General features: G+C 45.2%; 1 protein-coding gene across 4 annotated transcripts in view; it reads right to left on the reverse strand.

Moving 5' to 3' along the window:
• POMT2 (protein O-mannosyltransferase 2) overlaps positions 1–23,957 on the reverse strand; it is a 51,003-nt gene that overhangs the window by 14,815 nt on the left and 12,231 nt on the right. For 3 of the 4 annotated variants that reach the window (XM_043548542.1, XM_043548543.1, XM_043548544.1), the window contains exons 7-15: positions 21,039–21,145; positions 18,871–18,953; positions 12,433–12,542; positions 10,453–10,519; positions 9,562–9,634; positions 7,431–7,509; positions 5,877–6,028; positions 2,296–2,387; positions 1,084–1,160 (exon numbers count right to left, since the gene is read on the reverse strand). In XM_043548542.1, coding sequence (XP_043404477.1) covers positions 1,084–1,160; positions 2,296–2,387; positions 5,877–6,028; positions 7,431–7,509; positions 9,562–9,634; positions 10,453–10,519; positions 12,433–12,542; positions 18,871–18,953; positions 21,039–21,145 — 840 coding nt within the window. The remainder of the gene's footprint in view (positions 1–1,083; positions 1,161–2,295; positions 2,388–5,876; positions 6,029–7,430; positions 7,510–9,561; positions 9,635–10,452; positions 10,520–12,432; positions 12,543–18,870; positions 18,954–21,038; positions 21,146–23,957) is intronic. The other variant, XM_037900743.2, reaches the window with a different exon arrangement.

The following is a 23,957-nucleotide window of genomic DNA, read 5'->3' on the forward strand; positions in this document are numbered from 1 at the left end:
ATGTGGCCCGTGGGCCGTAGTTTGCCCACCTCTGTCCTAGAGGATACCTATAGCTTAAAATTACTACACAAATGTGAATGTTTCCCAGGTTACTACGAAGACCAAGTATTCTCTAGTTTTTTCTTCCCCAATTCTCTATTGCTGAGAACATGTGTGGAAGAAGCCAGATCTTAGTTATTTAAGAACTCAGCTACTCCTATAGGTTTTCCTTCACTCTGAAATAAGAGTCCTCATTTCAAGACAAGAAAATTATTTCCATGGAAACAGTTATGTTGATATTTCCCTATCTAAAACAATATTATAACTGGTTGCCATGGAAATTATTAGTATTAATAATGTTACTGAGCATTCCTAGAGCCCCTTTCATTTCAAAAGAGCTTTGCAAATACCACATTAGCCTCAGAGTCTTTTGTAAGGTCAGTATCATCCCCATTTTACAGATGGAGAAACTAAGGCACAGAAAGGAGAATAAACAAGGTCATACAAAACAGTCTCAGATGAGAAGACTACAAGAGCAGTCAAACTGAAGAAAAACAAATCTGCTTTTTTGCAAACATCCTCGGTGACAAAGAATGAGGGAAGAGGAAAGCAGAAAACAGAACATGGATGAGATTTTTTAAACAGTGGGTTTTTGTCTTTTTAAATTTTTCCATCAGATGTTCAAGTATCTCCAAGTGTTTATCCACTTACTTTTATGGCCTCCATAACTGCACTGAGTGCCTCACAAGCATTAATGAGCTTATCTTTACAATTGTCCCATGAGGTAGAGAAGTATTAATATCCCTGTCTTACAGAAGGGAACATAAGGCACAGAGAGATTAAATGACTTGCCCAAGGTCACACAAAGTGTATGGAACAGCCAGAAACCGAATCTAGATCTTCCAAGTACCATTTTAGAACTTCAACCATAAGGACATCCTTCTTCTCTAAGTATAAATCCTTGTAACATATGCCAATATATATATTCTGTCCTATCTTGACGGCTGCTATTCCCTGGACATCACAATACAGAATATTTCTTTTTAGCTCAAGAGTTAAAAAAACAAACATACACATGACAATCTAGAAATAAAGCGACCCTACCCGGATCATAACCATATGGGACTCCAGCAGAATCTCTGGGAAGGAGGGTTTCAGAACATCCAGACTGATATTGGGCACTATGGAAAAGAAAACAAGTGAATTAGAAGCCTGTACATGCTACCTTCCTTTAATACATACACACACGATAAACTCTCTCCTCCTGTATCAAATCTGTGAGTAACCTTCTTCTGGTACCTCCTTGGTTCTCACTGCATTTCATTCATATTCTAAACACAGCCTCTTGCAGTCAAGAAAGTATCCCCAAGTGAATTTCACAACTGATCTACTCATTGATTTCCCACTGTACTTTCAGAAGCGCGAGAAACAGATAAAACTCCCTGAAATAAACAGTCTTTGTGTTTAAGCAGAAATAAGAGCCTCACTGTTCATAGACTATTCTTTATCCACAGATCAGCCATGAATGGGAAAATGCAAAATGCATGACAAAGTAGAAGACTCCGGACCAAATGAACAGCTCAGAATTTATTTCTCTTGGGTTGAATATAGTACTTCTGAAAGGCTGCAAAATGTTAGCAGGTTTTAACGAGGCCAGAATCCAGCAAGTTGTGTGATAAAAATCAGGACGTTGAGTAACGCGCAAACCAAGCAGGCAGTGAATAAGGCTGTGACACAGGAGTCTAACTTTTGGATTGTGCTGGAGGGGCTGTGTGTCACAACTGGCATTCTCAACTCTATTCTTACCCCATGTCACAATTCTAGCAACCTCATTATTGGAATGTGCCTGGAAAAAAGAATGAGGCAAGTGTGGAATAGGGCAGTGAAGATCCTACACTTCTGAAAAATCATCTAAAAATTTCTACTGTACACTTGCATTCAGAATAGTTCCTTCAATTAAAAAGCTGGTAAGGGGGGGCTCAAAATAAGTCTCATAGTGAAACATCAGTTACAACTTTAACTATCAAGTTGTGACCAGCTCTTCTATAATACTTCACACTTCTGCAGCTCCTGAGGATCTCCAAGTGGTTTATAAACATCATATCTCTCAATCCCACCATCCCCCCATTTTACAATACAGAAACTGAGGCAGAATGACTGGCCCAAGATCATGCAATAGGTCAGTACCAGAGCTGGGAACAGAACCCAGGGATCCCAAACATTGAGTGCCTTGCTCTGACCTCCTGATAACCTCACTCTCTCCCCTTGAAACAAACAAGCCAACCTGCATATTGTCCAAGAGATTTCATCACTTACGCTTGGGATTGATGTGATCTTCAACATTCCAAAGGGCATTGGGAGTCTCCTTCACATATGGAGTGCAGGTGACTTCCACCTGTTCCCAGCCCCTGAGGAACAGCAGGACAGTCAGTCACCTACCTCCCGAAGGAGAGCCACTATTTACAATTCACAAAAAGAAAAGGAGTACTTGTGGCACCTTAAAGACTAACAAATATATCTGAGCATAAGCTTTCGCATTCAAATTGACATTCCTCCCCCAAGTTTAGCTACCAATTAGCACCAATTGCAGCATCCAACCTAACAGATTCATTTCTGTGTACCCAGAAGTCCTGCCTTATCAGAGTATAAACAGAAACTGGACTGGATTTGAGGCTTGTCTAAGGTCATAAGACTGCTGTATATATGAAGATCAACACTTCCATGTTGGGGTTCCTCAAATTAGGTACCGAAATCCATATTTAGGTACATAAATATGTGGCTTGATTTTCAGAGGAGCTGAGTATGTGGAGCTCCCATCAACTTCAAGTCAACTTTTAGATTCTCCCCAGGAAAAGCAGTCACCATTACCTTAAAAGTCACTTCATACCTAGAGCAACTCCATTACAGAAACAAAGGAATGGCCATAGTGGATGAGACCAATCGTTCATTTAGTCAATTATACTGTCTCCAAAATGGCCAGTACTAGAGGCTCAGAAAGAAAAATACAACACCCTTAAGTGGGAAACTACAGAACAACCTCCATATAGGTAGGGTGACCATATTTCCCTATGCTGAATACGGGACACCTGGTAAAATTACTTGTATTCAAGCAAGTTCAACAGCAATAAATCGTATAGCTGTTCAAATTAACATCAAGTTGACCGAGCCCGTTAAAAAGAAATACTGCGTAGTTGGATTCTTTTTATTTACCTTCTTATCTTTAAGGCTTTAGGATGACACACACACCCCTACCCCCACACACACATAGGGAGGGGTAACACACATACACTGCCCTCCAGGCTTGACTGGGCCCCCAGGACAGACCCGCCTCTCCTGGTACCTGGCACTGTGTCTTCCCGAGGCAACACGTGGGAGGGCATGCAGGATCACATGCGCCCCCTCCCCAGATTTCTGCCAGGGTTCACACCAGAATGTGGCCAGCAGCAGTCTTTCAGCACTGTGCAGGAGGAAAGGGACGGCAGCTGCTTCCAGCCACAGGGGAGGAAGAAACGGGGAAGGGGTGACCTGGCCTGTGTCTTTGCAGAGCTCATCTCTTCCCCCACCCCTACTGCTCCCGTGTGGCTGGAACCAGCTTGTCCCTTCCTGCCCACACAGTGTCAAAAGGCAGCTAACACCTCCAGGCTGCTGCTGGCAACCGACATAACCCAGCCACCTCCTGTCCCCTGGCTACAGTGCAGGCAGGAAGGGGTTAAGCCCTAAGGATACATTGTGCATCAGGGCCCAGGGAACCTGACTGCAGGGACTTCAGTGAATATGGCTAGAGAGGTGGCTCAGCAGACGAGGGTGCCTAGGGGGTGGAGCAGCCCCACGTTCTCTGGGAGCAGGACCCGAGGTTGGGGGGCAGGCAAAGAGGGTGCTACGCCCCTGCCCTGGGGGCTGCTGTGGAGCCTGCAGGGTCGGGGCATGAACAGGCTGAAAATCACTTCCTCCCCCAACTCCAGAGCTTAGCTGAGGGGAGGAGAGGCTGCCCTGTGCCAGTGCTGTGCGGGACTTTGGCACATGCAGGGCTTGGCTCCTCCTGGCCAGTGCCCCAAGGCCAGAGGATCTTGGGCTTTCCAGGGGTGCCGGCCAAGCTAGAGTCAGTGTGGGAAAGGAAGGAGTCTGCTGGCCAGGCTGTTGATAAGCTGAGCACTCCAACCAGGGGCTGGGAGAGATATTGAAGAGCGGCGGGGCAGGGGAGGGGAAAAATCAGGGAGAGGACAGCAGAGGGGAAGCACGTAAAGGGCCAGTGGGTGAGCAGCGGAGGTGACATGTAACCGGCTGCCTGCCCACACTCACCAACCACCGCAGCTCGCAGCACACAGCCAGCACCAGCCAGAAACGGGATGGGGAGTGGGGCCCTGCTGGCCAAGAGCAGGCATGCAGCAGGGGCTGCGCTGAAGGACCAGCATGGGGAGCAGCCAGCCCTGCACGTTGCATCTCTGCCCTGCCACCAGCCTTGCACACCCACCCTCATCATCGGCCCCTTGACCCTCCCACCACTCGCCGCTGGTGAGCAAGCGGCTGGCAAGCAGGGATCCGGCCAGCAGCAGGACCCACCAGGACTGATGGCGGGGAGGCAGAAAATATATGACAATTTGCCCGTTTTAAGAAAAAGTTGGGACACCTGTAGGAGGGCTTAAATACTAGACTGTCCCTTTAAAAACGCGACATCTGGTCACCCTACCTCTAGGAGAAGTTTCTTCCTATCCTCACTCTGTTAGCAGGTGGCTTAATTCCTGAAGCATGAGCTTTACATCCCTTGCAATTTAAAAAAAATCATAACTTAATTGCTGATGTTCTCATAATCCGTACAAATGTCTAATCTTTTTGCTATACAGTTGGCTTTAATGTTGTCTTAATGTTGTATTTTTACTATGCAGTTGCAGTTGGCTTTAATGTTGTGACAATCAGCTCCACAGGCTAAGTTTGTGTTGTGTAAAAAAATATTTCCTTTTTATTTGAACACTGATGCCAGAGGCAATCAGTCCATTCTGAGACAATGAGTTCAAACTCTGAGATCCTTTTTTTAAATCAGCCTTATTCCACGTTACCTCCCAGGAGACTGGGCCTACAAGAACAGTCTTGATAACTGTAATGCCTCAGGCTACTCAATCACTGACCATCAGTGAGAGCACTATCAGCGTGCATAGGCTTTTACAGAGATCTGGAACAAATGAAAAACTTTCCTCTTCCAGAGCCACTTGTTGCATCTGCTCTCATACTCCAGATCTGTGCTCACACATAGGAGAGAAGGGTGTGGGACACTATTGTGGTCCAGGTCTTCCCATTAAAAAATGAACAGGAACCAATATAAATATAACAGCAAGGGACTGTATGGTTCAGAGGATTGTGGAATGGGATATGGAGCCTTTAACCTCTAGGTCACTGGTAGCTCCTACATCTAAATGAGCTGGTGACGTAAGAGTCGCAGTTTCCAACCGTCTATGTTGCAACCATCCTCAGCACAACTGTCTCCCATGCTCACAATTTTTTTGCAAAGGCCAAGGATTGACTTGCTTATGGAAAATGATCTCATCACTCACGCCTAACGCAAGCCCCCCTTGAACAGGACTGAAGCACACCCCCATGCTGATATCTGGGATGGACCTCTTGGTAAAGGACTTTATTCTCTAGAAGTGCCATTTGCTAGCCCCTTCACTGTAGTGGATTTTATAACCCTCATCCAAGATTTCACTCTGATTTTCTACCTTTCAGATGCCCTTTTCGTTTTAAGAAGAGAAGGAAAAATATAAAGATGTGTATTCCCTGGTCCAAATTAAAAACTGCCACTGAACAAGGGGATCTGGTGTCAATTGTGTAAGAAAAGGAACATCAGCTGCTAGCATGAGACTGTTGGCAGGAAGAATCACAAGCTAGGCTCAGAGATTATTTACCATTTTGGCAGCGTCTTCCCAGAGGACCCAAGTATGCATCCTGTGGCCAGATGGGTCAGTCGGATCTGACTCCGTAGGACTTTAATGCGTTTCCCAGCCTTCCTGCCCACAACCTCAATCCGCCAAAAATCGTTGGCATCTCCTGTTCCATTCTACCGTTCAAACACACCACCAAAAAAAACCAAAAGCACATGTCACTGGAGAACAAGACACAGAAAACAGGAGCTTCTGAAACTTTACAGTGTTGACAAAACTGAGTGGATCAGACCCAGCTTAGCCTCCTGAGTGTTAACAATAAGGATTCCCCAGCAGGAAGAGAATTTTATAGACACCAGCAATGCATGATGTATCCATGCTTACTATCTACCTATGTATTTTCCTCACCAATCCCAAAATTCTTTGCTTCAACTTCATATGTGGCTCTCAAGATACGAAGTTACATTTTAAAAGGATTTTAAACTGGATGGTTTGGGTGGGTAGCATAGTGCGTTTATTGAGTAGTCTCTTGCCTCTGGGCATTTAAAACTCAAAGCAGATTTCACTTACAAACGTCAGAGCACTGCTCAGTTTACACCCTAGAAGCCATCTGTCTATACCACAAGGCTATGTACAGAAAATAATTGTCAGTGCAGCTTTAAAGTTAGAATTTAAAGAGTCTGGTGCTGCCAAAGCTAGGGTTGTGGTGATAATTTAAAGCTATTTCTTTGTTTGTGCACATTTTGGAAAGATCTTAATTATGTCCTATTCTAATTCTTAATTCTTACACACTGACATACATCATGTATTAACCTGTGTAATGAGCTCCAACTTCCATTATAACCTCCCGTGTACTTTAGAATCATAGAACATCAGGGTTGGAAGGGACCTCAGGAGGTCATCTAGTCCAACCCCCTGCTCAAGCAGGACCGATCCCCAACTAAATCATCCCAGCCAGGGCTTTGTCAAGCCTGACCTTAAAAACTTCTAAGGAAGGAGATTCCACCACCTCCCTAGGTAACGCATTCCAGTGTTTCACCACCCTCCTAGTGAAAAAGTTTTTCCTAATATCCAACCTAAATCTCCCCCACTGCAACTTGAGACCACTACTCCTTGTTCTGTCATCTGCTACGACTGAGAACAGTCTAGAGCCATCCTCTTTGGAACCCCCTTTCAGGTAGTTGAAAGCAGCTATCAAATCCCCCCTCATTCTTCTCTTCCGCAGACTAAACATCCCCAGTTCCCTCAGCCTCTCCTCATAACTCATGTGTTCCAGTCCCCTAATCATTTTTCCACATTCTTCTTGTAGTGTGGGGCCCAAAACTGTACACAGTACTCCAGATGAGGCCTCACCAGTGTCGAATAGAGGGGAACGATCACGTCCCTCGATCTGCTGGCAATGCCCCTACTTATACATCCCAAAATGCCATTGGCCTTCTTGGCATTTCATGTATTGTAAGTATTCTCATGCATAAGAAACTGGCTAAGAGACAAAAAACTAAAAGTAGGAGTAAATCTTTTGTCTTGGGATGAACCTCCCTCAAGCAGAAGGAAGTATTATTCTTACTATTCACTTACTATTCCGTATCCAGTGACCTGAAAGTGCTTCCTTGTCATGGGAGCCTCATGCTGGTGACTGTGAAGATTTCTAGAAGTCCTGAAATTAAATTACAAGTAAAACACAGTTTTCAATTTTACATTGAGATTGGTTTGTGTGAAGAGCTTTCATTTTGGTCACCAACAAAGATTTATTTATACAGATTCCACAGCACTTTACAGGCATTACAAATTTATTTCTGAACCATATATACAGGAATCACTTCACAGGCCACATTCAAGCACCTCTGGAAGTGTTCAAAAGTGTACTGACCATACACACTACAGTTTAGGACATAGAAATGAATAGTTCAAATGATACTGGGAGGCAGAATTTTAAGAAGAATACAATTACCCAGGGCATTAGGGCTAACATCCCTGTTCTTGCAAAACATGCCATGAGGTCTTGACCACTCTTGATAGTTAGTTTTATTTTCCATGCAAAAGACTGCACCCTCTAGCAGCACAAAATCTCCTAGCACCATGCTGAACCATTAGGCTAGGACTCAACAGAAAAAGTATCACTTGCTGCATCATTTGTGCAGCACCTAGCTTTTTCTCGGTTCTTCCATCCCAAGTCCAGCCCTCCTCTGCATGTGAGAGTTGACAAGATCCAGTGTTGCCAACTCGTGGTTTTATCACAACTCTCATATATTTGGTGTTTTTCTTAAAGCCCCAGCTGCTGGAATCATGTTATTATTTAAGAATCTCAGCTTTCCCTTACAAAAAGTAAGTTTCTAGCTCTCATGGTTGCAGAGAAAAGTTTGAAAACATGGACCCTCAACAAGGTTCAAAAGCCAAAAGGCAAAAAAAAGCACCCAACATTTACTATTTTTTAAATCTCATGATTTTGGGGGGTCTGATTAAGGCTTTTTGAATGCTTGGGGACGGCAATACTGAAGGTCACAGAGTAATATAGCACAATTTGCAGGTCAATAGAAGTCCTGTATATGTAAATAAATGAATGCATAGAGAGGACAAACTTCTTTGTTGTGCAGTGAAAGGAGGGGAAATGCAGATTTAAAACCAGCACACCAGGGTTCCCTGCCATTCATTGAAGAGGGAGACCTCAAGACAAGCCTGCATATCATTTTAAACAGTTTCACGGCTGTAGTCTCAGTGTCTGACTGGAACTTCAGCAGGGACATGCCAGGTACGCAAGGCAATAATGAGGGTACTTTTTGCCCCATATTCCTGGTATGTTAGGCAAAAGTTAAGTACTTATCTTGCTTGACAAACTGGAAGGGCGGGAAAGGTCTGGGCACAAACAATAGAATTAATGGTCTGAAATTCCTGTCTTGCTGTGGAATAGCCCTTAACTTTGCATACCATGCAGCTGGACAGATTGCTCAGGAGCTACAGATGGTTCTCTCAAAAAGAAAAATACTTCATTGTGATGAAGCTGTTTAGAGGTCTCTCATCTCAAGAAAAGACAGTGGCTCAGAGATCGCATTCAAAATATGGGACAGTACAGAGGGAAACTCCACAAACCCCATGCTGGGAATAGAGATATGGAGAAAAGTCTACAGCAGAGGCTCTCAGCCAGGGGTCCAGGGCTCCCTGGGGGGCTGCAAGCAGGTTTCAGGGGGTCCTCCAAAATAAACCAGAGAGCAAGGCCAGCGTTAGACTCGCTGGGGCCCAGGACAGAAAGCTAAAGCCCAAGCCCCGCTGTGCGGGGCTGAAGCCGAAGCCTAAGCCCCACAGTGCAGGGCTGAAGCCGAAGCCCGAGGAACTTAGCTTTGCGGGACCCCTGTGGCTTAGGACCCCCGGGCAACTTCCCTGACTGTTACCCCCTAATGCCATCCCTGGCTTTTAATCTACTGGATATGCAGAAAAACAGTTGTTGTGGCACAGGTGGGCCAGGGAGTTTTTATAGCATGTTGCAGGGGAGGGTGTTTCACAAAGAAAAAGGTTGAGAACCCCTGGTCTATAGCACCAAAGAACTTGTTGAAGGTCTGTGCTAGCCTAATTCTAGTCATTGGCATGTCAGATCTCACACCACCATCCCCATTTACCAATCCTATGGGAAATGCTAATTCTGTTCAACTCCCAGAAAACATGGATTGGGAGATACAACCTCTTATATTTTTCTATGATTTCTTAAACACCTTACTCTTTGTGCTCCAGCCGGATAACATCTCCATGCCTCACAAACTCCACAGAATGGGAAGGATCTAAATGATCTGCTGGCAGAAAAACAGATAATAGCACCAGGTTTAGAAAAGGTATCCATACACTTAGAGACGGTTTCAGAATGCTGATCCCAAGCCAAACAGAGGATGCTCTTAGCAAACTCATTTCATTGGACCACAGACGTGGTGCAACCCCTAGAATCAGTCTAAGGACCAGTCTCAACTGTTATCCCTGGAACCATATAATGGCAGCTTCCAGACAGCAGATACAGCCCTAAAATAAAGAGATTGGCTGCCCCTGGGTACACCAGAAAGGCTGAGAGAACAACACTCAACGTTCAGCACATATATACTTTAAATATATACCAAGGGTTGTTTTTTTTAGCAGCAGCCAATCAACTTTAATCTTCTTAAGCACTGCTAGTGCAGGAAGGAAACCCTAGATACCAAGCGTGCTTCACATATAGTTTCTGTGTTCTAAGATGTGGTCTGCATAGACAACAGGTTCCCAACGTGCAATATTCCATTTTTACCAAAGCAGCCTTCTACTCAAATCAATAGAATATTGCATGCTGGGATCCGCAGGCTCTGTGGGTCACACATATGAATTAAAGAAAATGGTAACTGCAATCTGCCCCATTCTATACCTATAAATTGCAGTCCTTGGTCATCTGGCACATTACTAATGCAGCCATCAGTCGAGCAAAGTTAGGACATCTCACCTGTATAGTCTAGGAGGAATATGAAGATGTGATTGATAATCTCCCTCACCCCCCAAAATCCTTTACTATTTGGGAAGAGATCCCAAGAATATAGTAGTAAAAAACCAGAAGTATCAGTTAGACAGTCCACTTTGCTAGAGTTCTGTTTACCTGTGTTGGAATCATGTTTCTTTATAACCCACAGGTTATTCAAGTCCTTGTGTAAATAGGCAGTGACCTGGAAACACAATAATAAACCATTTCATTTCACCAACAAGCCAGGATCTAGCCAAAGTCCAAGATCCATCCATCAGCAGGGCAAAAATACCAAGTGCATCCAGTGCTGATACAATAAAATTAAATACAGGATAACTTTGTGATGTTGTCCCTGAATTAGAAAGTCCTGGCTATTGGACATTGCTTAACCCAGACACATCCCTCACTTGTTTAATGGAGTTATGTGTTACCAATGTGTGTCATGTCACCTGTAGCTGCAACATCTCTGTCTGCCTTTCCCCTACTGCTCTGCAAGTGCTGTGCATCCCTGGTAATAACTTCTAAATGATATCATAGAAGCATAAAAATGTAGGACTGGAAGGGACCTCAAGAAGTCATCAAGCCCAGCAGCCTGCGCTGAGGCAGGACCACGTAAACCTAGACCATCCCCGACAGGTGTCCTTGCCATCCCTGACAGGTGGCCAACTTGTTCTTTAAAACCTCCAATGATGGGGATTCCACAACCTCCTTTGGAAGCCTATTCCAGTGCTTAACTACCTTTACAGTTAGAAAGTTTTTCCTAATATCTAACTTAAATTTCCCTTGTTGCAGATGAAGGTAGGACAAGAAGTAATGGTCTTAATGACCTATCTATATGGTTCTCTCTTTTCTCTCAGTCCTAGTTCAGAGGCTCTTTCCACAACAAGATCTTCTGTTCTGCAAACACAAACTTCCTGATATTCCTCAGCTGATATCAGAAATCCTGGGCCTGACATCTTGATCACTTCCACAGCAACAAACTGCAAATATCACCAAAGGATGGTTAGAATCGCTGATTGGGAATAAGCAACAGGTGCAGACATTGAGATCCTATTTCTAAAGTAATTGTTCTGAGTGAGAGAGAATGGAGGAAAATGAAGCAAATAGCTGTCTATCCTCAACATCTTTCATTTGAGGATCTCAAAGCACTTTACAGACACTAATGCATGCATTGCAAAGCACATCTTCTTAGGAAATCTGCTGAGGAAGCAGATTTTGCTGGGGTGATGCTTAAAGAAAGTCAGAATTTGCAATATTTTTGTGCTGCCTCATTCACTAGTACTATATGTTATGGGGTTGCTGATTCTTTCTTTGGTTTATTATAATTTTAATTATTTATCAGAGGTGTCCACAGAGTTCAGACTGGTGCCTCTTACTACTTTTAGTTTATAAATATAAAGAAATATAAATCTAATCTAATGAACAAACCCTCACAAACTCCCCAGTCATTTTCATCATTATCCTCAAAACAGAGATAAGGAAATTGAGACACAAGAGGAGGAAGTTACTTTCCAAGATCACAGAGGAGGTCAGTGGCAGAGCTGGGAACAGAAAGCAGAAGTCCTGACTTCCATTCCTCTGCTCTTACTCTTAACAATGCCCCCTTCAAGATCAAGAAGTGAATTTGCTTTAAACATAAAGATTTTCACTCTTTTCCATGAGGTGGCAGCTGCTCTCTCTTTTCATGTTGTTTTGGCATGCAAGAAAACCTCCTTATTTTAATGCATCCTTAGTATCGCAGGCCACCCATCCTGGTGTAAGAGTGGTATGAATTCAGGCACCTGTACTGCTAAGATTTCCAAACAAGGGCAAAGCTCAGCACCCTATCCCCACCCCCTCATGTGGTGCTCAGAGGCCAGCATAGAATATAAGTACTTATGTGGTCTCTATCACCATGATGTCTCAATGCTCAGAGCAGTAGGTCTTTAGGAATGTCATGCTAAATCTCAAGAGGGGAACTGTAAAGAGTTGCACCTTCCCAAGCAGAGTGATAAAAGACCATGACAGCGGGAAAGAGCAGCTGCTTTTATTAGAGGATATAAACCTTCAGGAAGCTCCAAAGTCAGCAGAGCGTGCTGGCTGCAGTGAGAGATAGTGGTAGAGTGATGCACTGACCTGCTGCTGACGAGCCCCCACGCCTTCAGGGTACAGGTGCCAGTGCGAATGAAGGTACCCCCCTGCCATCCGAAGGTTCTTCATTGTGATCACAGAACCATAGGCCAGGTCTGAAAGGGGAGACAACAGGTCTTAAGGAGCTCTCCTGTAAAACGTCATCTCACAGTCAAGCTATAGTGCGGTGACTCAAGGTACAAACGCCTCTCTTTCTTTTGAGGCGAGCCTATTTTCCTTCTCATGCATAATTATAGTCAGCTCACTATCCCCTTACCCACCATCATCCACCACAATCTACTAAAAAGACAAAACTAGACTGAGGCACAACATTTGCATTTCAAAAAAAAGTGGAAGAGAGGGAGGATTTTCCAAACCTAACACAAATAAAGTGTTGTTTTTATTTTTAAAAAATTAAATCACAACAATTAGAGTATTTGGGTTTGTTTGTTTTTCTTCTTTACAGGGACATGGTCAATAAGAGAACCAGTCAATTTAAAAAAAAAAAGTTTTAATAGCTTCTGCAGTGACCTTCTGATAATTTTTGTGGCTCTAGATCCATATCTTACCATTTTTAAAAATGTTCTCTCACTTGTTGAGAAGGCCTCAAACAATAAAAGAGGAGAAACTGACTGACTATGCTGGAGTCACAGTGAAATTGAGTATATACATACTGCTGTCAAATATACAAAGTAACACTGAGAAAACAGAAAAGGAAATTTTCTTTCTAATCTTTAATTTCCATGAATCTTTGATATAACTCTTATTACAAGAGTAGGCAAAAAAATAAGAAATAAAGAAATAAATAAAATGCAGGCAATAGTTTAAATCCTTAGCGTCACTTACAGCCGCTCTGTGCCCATCAACAATACAAAGGGGCAGTAAGGCAATTAACCAGCTACCAGGCAGCATCAAATTCGCTTAGTGGCTCTTCACCACCTTCCCTTATATTCTCTAGTACAGGAGGCCTGGCTGAGAAAAAGAGGGTATGGCCAGAACACCACTGCAGTCTGGTGATCTTCAACTGCCAGATCAACCTTTTGGAGCAGTGGACAGTTGAGCAAAAGTTAAAGCATTCTTAAAGCTGCTCTAAATTGCTCTGGGGACTCAATGGCCCCTAGCTGGCTTCAGGATCCGGAAACCACAAAAGAGGCATACAGCCATCTTTGTCCCCTAAGCCCAGTCCGGCACTGAACACAGCACAACTGGACCAGAGGATCTGGCACTAAGTATGAGTTTTAAGTTGATGGAGTCTCTTTAATGTATGCCTTTCCCTTGCAGGGATGGAAATCCAAGCACATTACATTGTCTTAATAACTACAAAAAAGGTAAAACCGACAAGTCAAAAGTCTTATTTCACTGTCCCTGGCAGAGTGAAGGACAAAAAGTAAAGCAAAAACAGACATGGCAAAAAATAGACTCAAGCTTTAGCATTATTTCAGTTTTGTAATGGCACGTGTTATTGAAAACACACAGAAGAAAGTATTAATAGGGCACTGCAGCCTGGCACGCACAAACGCATCCTCAGCATGCATGTTACAGCACTCAGGCTTTTTAATATTGGGGTCTGTAATTGCAGGTCATATGCTTGCTCCTAGTCATGTGCCTTACAGGAAATCACATATAAAGGTTTCGTGCCTCTTGGAGGGGGGCAAGCAGGAGAGACTTAGGAGTAGGGAAGGATCCTGAAGGGGGCTTTCCCAAGTATCCAAGGTCTACTAAAGAGGAAGGATGTGTCCTCCCCATTCCCAGCTGTAAAAAGTGGTCCCTATGTGATCCAAAGAGCGCCTCAATGCCAACTAGCAGGGGGCCCACCAAACTGTAACTCATATGAGGCCTGACACACTCACTACCCCCAAAACACTGTTGTCATAATATTACTCCTGGGGGAATTCTGCACTAAAAATAAATAAAAATTCTGTGTGCAATATTTTAAAATGCTGCAAATTTTATTTGTCAATAAATAACTGTGGACGCTCCAGCACTGCAGTGTGGAGCACAGGTCACTGGCTGCACGGAGGTGAGAGATCACCCTGCAGCCCCCCTTCCCTCCCCGTGACAGGGACTCAGCGGTGAGGCTGCACCTGACCCTGATATAGCACAAGTGGTGGGCCTGTTCCAGAAATACCCCAGGGCCCTGACCCTCCGTGCCAGGCACACCAGGTGTGGGCAGGCAGGCTCAGCCCAGAAGGATCCTAGCGTGGAGAGGCTTAGTGTGATGGGGTCCAGGTACTGGGTGAGAGGATTCTATGGGTATGTCTACACTACAGAATAAGGTCGAATTTATAGAAGTCGTTTTTTTAGAAATCGGTTTTATATATTCGAGTGTGTGTGTCCCCACAGAAAATGCTCTAACTGCATTAAGTGCATTAACTCGGCGGAGTGCTTCCACAGTACCGAGGCTAGAGTCGACTTCCAGAGCGTTGCACTGTGGATAGCTATCCCACAGTTCCCGCAGTCTCCGCTGCCCATTGGAATTCTGGGTTGAGATCCCAATGCCTGATGGGGCTAAAACATTGTCGCAGGTGGTTCTGGATACATATCGTCAGGCCCCCCTTCCCTCCCTCCCTCCGTGAAAGCAAGGGCAGACAATCGTTTCGCGCCTTTTTTCCTGAGTTACCTGTGCAGACGCCATACCATGGCAAGCATGGAGCCCACTCAGGTAACCGTCACCGTATGTCTCCTGGGTGCTGGCAGACGCAGTACGGCATTGCTACACAGTAGCAGCAACCCATTGCCTTCTGGCAGCAGACGGTACAATACGACTGGTAGCCGTCCTCGTCGTGTCCGAGGTGCTCCTGGCCACGTCGGCTGGGAGGGCCTGGGCAGACATGGGCGCAGGGACTAAATTTGGAGTGACTTGACCAGGTCATTCTCTTTAGTCCTGCAGTCAGTCCTATTGAACCGTCTTATGGTGAGCAGGCAGGCAATACGGATTGCTAGCAGTCGTACTGTACCATCTTCTGCCGGGCAGGCAAGAGATGAGGATGGCTAGCAGTCGTACTGTACCATCTTGTGCCGAGCAGCCATGAGATGTGGATGGCATGCAGTCCTTCTGCACCGTCTGCTGCCAGCCAAAGATGTAAAAGATAGATGGAGTGGATCAAAACAAGAAATAGACCAGATTTGTTTTGTACTCATTTGCTTCCCCCCCTCCCCTGTCCAGGGGACTCATTCCTCAAGTCACACTGCAGTCACTCACAGAGAAGGTGCAGCGAGGTAAATCTAGCCATGTCTCCTTGTTCCAATAAGAACAATAACTTAGGTGCACCATTTCTTATTGGAACCCTCCGTGAAGTCCTACCTGAAATACTCCTTGATGTAAAGCCACCCCCTTTGTTGATTTTAGCTCCCTGAAGCCAACCCTGTAAGCCGTGTTGTCAGTCACCCCTCCCTGCGTCAGAGCAACGGCAAACAATTGTGCATCTGAGTTGAGAGTGCTGTCCAGAGCGGTCAAAATGGAGCACTCTGGGATAGCTCCCGGAGGCCAATACTGTCGAATTGTGTCCACAGTACCCCAAATTCGAGCCGGCAAGGCCGATTTAAGCGCTAATCCACTTGTCAGGGGTGGAGTAAGGAAATCGAATTTAAGAGCCCTTTAAGTCGAAATAAAGGGCTTCATCGTGTGGACGGGTGCAGGTTTACATCGATTTAATGCTGCTAAATTCGACCTAAAGTCCTAGTGTAGACCAGGGCTATGTGGGACAATCTGGGTGCGGGAGGCTCAATGGGGGATCTGGATGCACTGGGGCTCTCTGGGAGGTTCCGGGTGCAGGGGCAAAGGGACTCTGCAGAGGGCTCCAGGTGAAGGTGGTTGGGGGTCAGCGGGGGAGGAGGGAGGGTTGGGTGCTCAGCTGTAGGGGTCTGGGTACTAGGGGAGTGGGGCATGGTGGGATGGGGGTCCAGGAGCAGCTGGTTGGGATTCAGTAGGATAGAGGTCCAGGTGCAGGGGGATTGGGGCTCATTGGGGTGGGGGTTCGATGGGCCTGCTTAACGGGAGCGCCCACCTGCTGCTGCTGCAGCCGCCAAGGGGATGCTGCATGCCAGGCACCCGCTTTCCCCTCACTTTCCCCATCCCATCCCCCTTTCCCACTGCCTCTTCCCCATTCCCTCCCTCTTCCTTCCCGCACTGTCCTCTGCCCCATCCCCCTCCCCTCACTCCCACATTCCCCTTCCTTTCCCACTGTCTCTTCTCCCAAGCCCAGCACACATAGAAGGTGAGGACAACCGGCATTAGGACCCAGGAGATGGTGTCCAGCTGCAAAGTCAGCAAGCCAGAGGGGCACCCTCTCTCACCTAGACAGCTCTGCTTCCATAGAAATTGGGGAATCAAGGGGGGGAGGGGAGCAATGGCACCACACCTATGTTTGTTTGGAGGACAATGTCCCTCTGCCCCTCCAAACTATGCCCAAGGGCATCCCCAACCCTGCCCCCTATACAATGATTTATCTCTCCGCCAGCTCTTTTAGGCGCTGGAAATGACTCACCTGCACTTCTGGGAAGGGGCATGTCACTGCTCTTGCAGTTTCCCTTTGCTTCCCTGTCATTTTCTGCGGGAAGCAAAGAAATCTGCGGGGGACATGAATTCTGCACATGCACAATGGCGCAGAATTCACCCAGAAGTAATATGTGTCTAAGAAGTGTCATGTAAGGTATCACAAGTAAACCGGTGAAATGCTGGTCATGAATATCATTGCACGATGCATGTATGGGTTGTGTACAAAGAATTAGGTATGTGTGCCAGAAACATACTCTTAAAATGTATTTTGGGGGCAGTGCATAAATCAAGCCTGCCCTAGACAAAGGAATATGGATTCTCCTGTCTGACTGGCTTGATTACAGGAGAAGACAATGGAAGTACATTTACATATAAGGTAAACAAAGCAACCAAGCTAACAAGCAGGGGAAGAAAGAGCTTTGTAAGCACACGCGGATAGAGTCTGCACCCCCAGCAAATCTTCCTGGGCTGGACTATGGGCACATGACAGTATGTACCAAGCCTTTGTGGTTCCCTGCAGGAGCCCCCTTGGCCTACTACACTGCACCCTAGGAAAGGAGCAGTGAAGGTAGGTCCCCCAGGCATGCCTAGAGAGGCTGTATGGAAGCAGCCAATCTGAGACCAGCAGGCTCAGATAAAATGAGCTTCAGAACCTAAGCAGATCAGCTCCTGGCTCAGACCAAAGGGGCAAGAAAGGGTGCTCCCCTCTGTCCAAAGGAGCTCAGCTGGCTGCATTTGCTTAAGATGGGAAAGAGAAGGGCTGAGAACTTTAACCCTGAGGTAAGAGGTTTTTTTTAAATGAAATTAAATTTTAAATTAGAGGGGCCAGGTAGGAAGAGGCCCAGGGAAGTAGCAGCAATGAATTGAAATAAGCAGTACATGGCTGCTGTTTATAGGGTCCCTGGGTTGGAAGCTGGAGTAGTGGGCAGGCCATGGTTCCCCCACGGACAAAGTGGTGTAAACCCCGAGAAGAGGACAAGGCTTGTTTGGAAGCCCAAGCGAAGGGCTGAATTTAAAGGACAGAGAACTGAGGTTGAAGACACTGGTGAGAGCAGATAGACAGTCTTGGTTGGATTTTTGTTACCTAGAAGGGGTTAATTAGGATTGTGTGACCTGGCCAGAGAGCCAAGCTACTGGAGACCTGCCAAGCAAGGTTGACAGCCCACAGGGGGTGCCAGGAGTGGGAAAAGGTCTGCAGTACTGCACCTAGTAGCAGGAAGCACTCAACAGATGAGTGCCCCCTGCTACAGGGTAATATAAGGGAACAAAAAAGACATTTTAGTTATAAATCACTTAAACTAAAAAGGCCAGAGCTCTTGGAATCTATGAAAGTTGGATCCTTCATCCATGTGGGCTGAAGTCCCTGGGAACTGATTATAGGTGAGAAATTGCCTGAGACCAAGACTGTAATCTGTTAAACTTTAGGCACTAGAAAGTGTGTTTTATTTTGTTTTGTTTGTAACTATACCGGTCTCTTTTTCTCTTGCTTAGTATTACCTAAATCTCTATTCTTTATTATTACATTTATTCTTGTTCTATAACAAAGCCATCTCAGTTATGCATATTAAAGTGAAGTGTGACTCATCAGTTAACCCAACAGGCTGATGAGTACACGGTCTCTTTGGAGGCACTGAACTTCATTTCTGTGAATATCACAGCAAGAGAGACTGGACACTGCAGGGAGACATCTGGGGAACTCGTGAAGAGGGATTAATTGATTGTCACTTGCAAGGCAAGATTTAGACTGGCAGAGCCTCGAAGCGTCTGCTGGTGATGCAGATAAACAGGTATGGCAGGGAGCTGACACACAGCCTAATCTCTAACAAAGCTCACTCTTGCTGGTGAATCTGCTGACCAGCTAACAACTTCTTTTGGTTTTTTAAAGACATAGTTATGTGCCAGGGTTAGTCTAAGAAATTTACTTCCCCAAGGAACTGGACACTTACGCTCTGGAACGGAGACATTGTGAAGATTGTTCCCAATCAGTCGGGACTGAAAGGCAGAGCTGAAAAAACCATCCCCGGGCCCACTAGGAGAGAGCAAAGAATGTACAGACCATGAGACTGTGGAAACAAGTATGCAGAACTGAAATATGCATTACCAAATCATTTTAAAGAAGGAAACAGATAAGACAATTAGCCTGCCTCAGAACGCCGGCAAAAGAGAACTTCAGCTCCTGTAGGTGTCTACCTCTCACAATGGGCTCTGACAAATACACTCTCACAGGCGATTTTCAACAGCTTCAAGGTTTTGAGAGGGTTTCTATGGCCATCAAAAGTTAATCCTTTTAATTCTGTATGAAGAACAGGAAGTTTTCTTTGAAAGTACCACATTCCTCGAATCATGGTCTCACCTTGGGCAAGTCACATCCCCTCTATTGCTCCTATAGACCCACTCCTGCTGTGATACTTGTGGTGAGACTACCTGACTTATACCCACGTCTGAGGAGTAAACAGAATTCATAGATCTTACTGATTTTTAAATAGCTATTACCATCATATGGCCAATCACCACCTTGACAACCTTACTAATCTGTCGCACCCATTCTCAATGCACAGAATCAATCTTTTCTTTGGAGACACCTACCATATTATGAGTAGAGCTGGTCAGAACATTTCTGGTGAAATGAAATTTCACCAAAATAAGCTATTTCATCAAAACCTGTGTGTTTTGTGGAGACGTACCAGTTTCCGCAAATTTTTTTTGTCAGGGAGGTTTTTGGATCCAGAACCTGGGTGCGTGGGGGTGGAGAATACTTTGATTAGAGTACTAGAGAACTACGTTTGAAGTCCCTTTTTGGACGTGATTTGGCATGATCTGGGATGAAAAATCTGCCCTGAATCAGGCAGAGCAGGGACTTGAACCTGGGTCTCCTACATCCCAAGCCAGGACCCTAAACACCAGGCTATAGAGCAGGAGTGGCCAAACCATGGCTCGTGAGCTGCACGCAGCTCTTTTACAATTAAAGTGTGGCTTGCGAAGCTCCCTATACTCTCCCCCCCTCCCACCCCATTCTTCGCCTACCAGACTTGGGGCGGGAGGAGCTCAGGGCTTCTGCCCAGCAGGGAGGAGAGGCTCAGGGTTTCAGCAAGAGCAGGGTTGAAGCCTCAAGCCCCAGCAGGAAGCCCCAGCAGGCACCTCCAGCAGGGCTGGAACCCCAAGACTCCTCTTCCTGCAGGGCTGAAGCCCTGAGCCCTGGCAGGCATGTCCCGGCTCTTGAGCGTCTGAAGATTGTCGTATGCAGCTTGGCAGCTCAGTAAGTTTGGCCACCCCTGCTATAGAGCGAGACTGGCTTCTCAAACCACACAACTTCTGTTCGTGTGAAAACATTTGAAATGTTTTGTTTTTCATTCAATGCAGAATGAAAACAAATTTCAAAACCTTGAAAGTAGCCACCACGAAACAGAAAAGTTATCTTCCAGTCAGCTCTCATTGTGGGTACTACTGAAACCAATTGAACAAATAAGAGGAAAACAAAGGCATCTGAGCCCTGTATCACAATCTGATTAGGGCCAGAATGGAAGGAGGGTGATTAAGATACTAGGCTGGGACTCAGAGGAGGGTTCTAATCCCACCTCCCGCGCTGACTTGCTGCGTGACCTTAAGTCAGTCAGTTCCCCTCACTTTCCCCATCTGTATAAAGGGGATAATTATGCCAAATAATGCAGAGGAGAGGGAGCTGTGCGACTTAATTAACATCTGCAAAACATTTTAAGATACTTAGACGGAAGGAGCCAGAGTTACTATTACAGTCTCCACTTAAATAGCTACTAAGTCTCTGTACAAATAAATATATTAAGCTGATTAATTACATCTATTTAGATCTACTTACACTGGGCAGGGAACCATGTTTAAGCACAGTTTCTGAACTCTGTGCCGGCTGAACCAACTACTACTAACATGATTTGGCTGGCTAGCGTGCACAGAGCCATCCTTGTAAGAACTATGTTTGGGCAGGAATCTAGGCTAAGATATGTCTTGTAAATGTGCTTCTGATTCTGAAACTTTAAAATTACTAAAGGCAGAATAAACAGTGACTCTCAATTCAAAGGTAAGGGGAGGTGATTTTCTTCTGTGCTGAGGGAGAAAGTAAGGAGGAAAGCTTGAGAAATACCTTTTATTTAACACTGCAAAGTGAACAGCAAACTGAGCTGTATAGAGTGCGAGTGGCAGCAGGATGAGGCAGAATACACGAGCCATCAAGTGTTTCCCCAGTGTGACCTGCAGACAGAATCCAAATCAAACAGAGCAGCAGCAGAAACCCTTTTGATTGCGACTGCCAGGAGTGCCCCTGGGAGACTATTCATACAAACCACCATGGCACACAAGACCAACTAGTTCCTTAGCAAGCTGCATGACTTCTCCAAAAAGGCTGAGGGAAAGGTGGAAGCCAAGCCACACTCTCCCAATGTGCTTCCCGAAGAGTTGGCCTCATTTGAAAATAAGGGAAAAAATAGTTTTTGTTTTGAGAAATACTCAGCACCCACTTCTGCAACTGAAGCCAATGGGAGCTGCCCAAGATCAACACCTTTGAAAGTCAGGCCCCTATTGCTTATATAATTTATTGGGGTAGCACAGGACTTGAAAATAAATGAAGCGTGGGAAGAAGTTTGTGGAGTAGGAACTGTGGCTATGGGGCGAAGGGAGAAAATTAAAGCATGGGGGAGGACCAATTTATCAGAGTCTTGGGGGAAATCCTGAGGCTTTCTCAGATGTGGGTCTAAAAATGGCTTCTTGATTACCCAAATTTGCTAAGAATTTGGATTTATAGAGGTTAAGGCTGCCGAAATCAGGTTTAATCGGTGTCTATCTATTTCATCTATCTTAGGTTTTTGTAAGTACTTATCACTTAGCTATTAAGATAAGCAACTCCCATCTCCTAACACCAAGGCAAATTATTTTTAAACTAATAGGGAAAACACTGACTATGTTTTGTTGTGGTCCAGATCCTGCACCCACTGAAGTCAATGGAGTATTACTCCTGGGGGAACTCTGCACCACTGTGCAAAGCAGAATTTGTGCAGAATTAATGTTCTGTACAGAATTTCATGTTTCCCCTGCAGAACTGGGGCTGGAGAGCGGCTGGCCACTCAAGGGCTGCTGTCTCTGCAGAGCCCAGCTCTCCAGCTCACAGTTAGTGGAGCACCCAGCCCGGCAGAGATGGAAGCTCTGTATGCTCTGGAGGCCCAGCTTGATCCTCATCAACCCAGGGACAGAAGAGGACCCAGGAGACCGAGCTCTGGCAAAGAGTGAGGAAGGACAGGGCCGCACCACGTCATCTGGCAGGACAGTAAAGAAGCTGGGGGGGAGTAAAGGCTCTGGGGTGATAGGGTGTCTGGGATGGGAGTACCCTATAGCTAGGCTCTAAGGGGACGGGGGGTGCGGGTGTCTGGGCTGGGGGGGGTACCCCACAGCTGAAGTCTGGGGATTAGGGAGTGCAGGTGTCTGGGCTCCAGGTTGCCCCATGGCTGGAGTCTGGTGGGAAGGGAGTGTGGGTGTCTGGGGGTGCCCCATGGCTGGACTCAGAGGGGAGCAGGGTACCGCTGTCTGGGCTCTAGGAGGATGCCCACAGTGTCTCCTCCAGCACCCCCCAACTGGAACTGGGTTGTCGTAGGTGTTTGTTTAACTCTCTAAAAAAAGATTCCCCCAGGAGTAAAGTGTCTGTATTGTTGACATACTTGTTCCCGGGTATTTTGAAATAAATTACCCAAACAATTGAAACTGGAATGATTATATTGTGTTATTTTGACAAATCAAATATTCAGAATTTTGCAGAATTTTAAAATATTGTGTGCAGAATTATTAATTTTTTGGTGCAGAATTCTCCCAGGAGTAGAAGATGCAGTTGGCTCAGTACTTCTGAAAACATCCAGCCCAAAGCATCAGTTGAGCACCCAAAAATCACTGCCACTTTTGAAAATTTTGGCTTAAATTACATAACCAAAGCCACAGTGTCGATCAATGTCTGAGCTGGGATTAAAATTCAGGAATCTAGTCCCCAATCCCATGCTCAGATCAGCACAAAACACTTCTCTTTTTGTTACAGTAACTATTTTTACTATTCTCAATACAAATACAAATAAAAAGAAGAAAAATATGATATCACTAAAGAGCACTGAACAAAACAGAGCAGTAGGCCAAGATGAGGTGCAGGTTCTAGAAATCAATTTTTTTTCCAAATAAATGACATGTAAACAAACCAAACTAGTTCCATAGGCAATATGGAGAAAAGTTATTCATGCTTTTAGGCTTTTACGTTACTAGTTCTTTTTCAGAGTAACTGACGAAGGGTTGTCAAATAGTTAATTATTCAGCAAGTCTCTCTCTTCTGGAGTTCGTAAATTTCTTTATATATTTTAACACTCAGGGGTTCTCTTTTGCTGCCAACAGCACAAATGAAATCACTTTGCAGCTGTCTGTGGCAGAAACCTTAGAGATGATGGATTTGTTCCATTTCAGATACAATTAACTAACTCTATTCTCAAGAAATGCTTCTCTGGAGCTGGAATGCTGCATCATTGCAGCTCATATTGATTCGCATTACTCAGGGAACACAAACCACAAGGCAGGGAGGAAAAAAACAATGTTTATGAAATATGAAAAGGACACCAGTAAGTGGAAGAAATATAATTTTCAACCTTCAAAATAGGCTGGGACAAAAGAAGAATTTAACACTTTTTTTTTTTTTAAAGATTGAATAGTCTCTCTCTCTACTGGCTGCAAGATCTTAAATGGGATATTGAAGACATCTCTGAGGTAACAAACATCAGATTTCACAGCCCCCAAATAATTTTTTTTAAGCCAGAGCACCCAACCTTTCCTCTTTCAACAACTGCATTGGCAAGTTACCCAGAGCCTAAGAGCTGCTGCGCTGCATTTGTGAAAATGGACAAGGGTACAGCTACCTTCATCTTCAACACAACAGTGTACCCTGTAGAGACTGCAAGTCACATAGTATACACTACAAGTAAGTCACTGGATCCCAGTGAAGCTTTACATACCCTCGCAGTTTGTGCAGGCTGTATCCTTGTAT

This window comes from Chelonia mydas, chromosome 6, assembly GCF_015237465.2.
Source record: "Chelonia mydas isolate rCheMyd1 chromosome 6, rCheMyd1.pri.v2, whole genome shotgun sequence".
Classification (NCBI taxonomy): Eukaryota; Metazoa; Chordata; order Testudines; family Cheloniidae; genus Chelonia; species Chelonia mydas.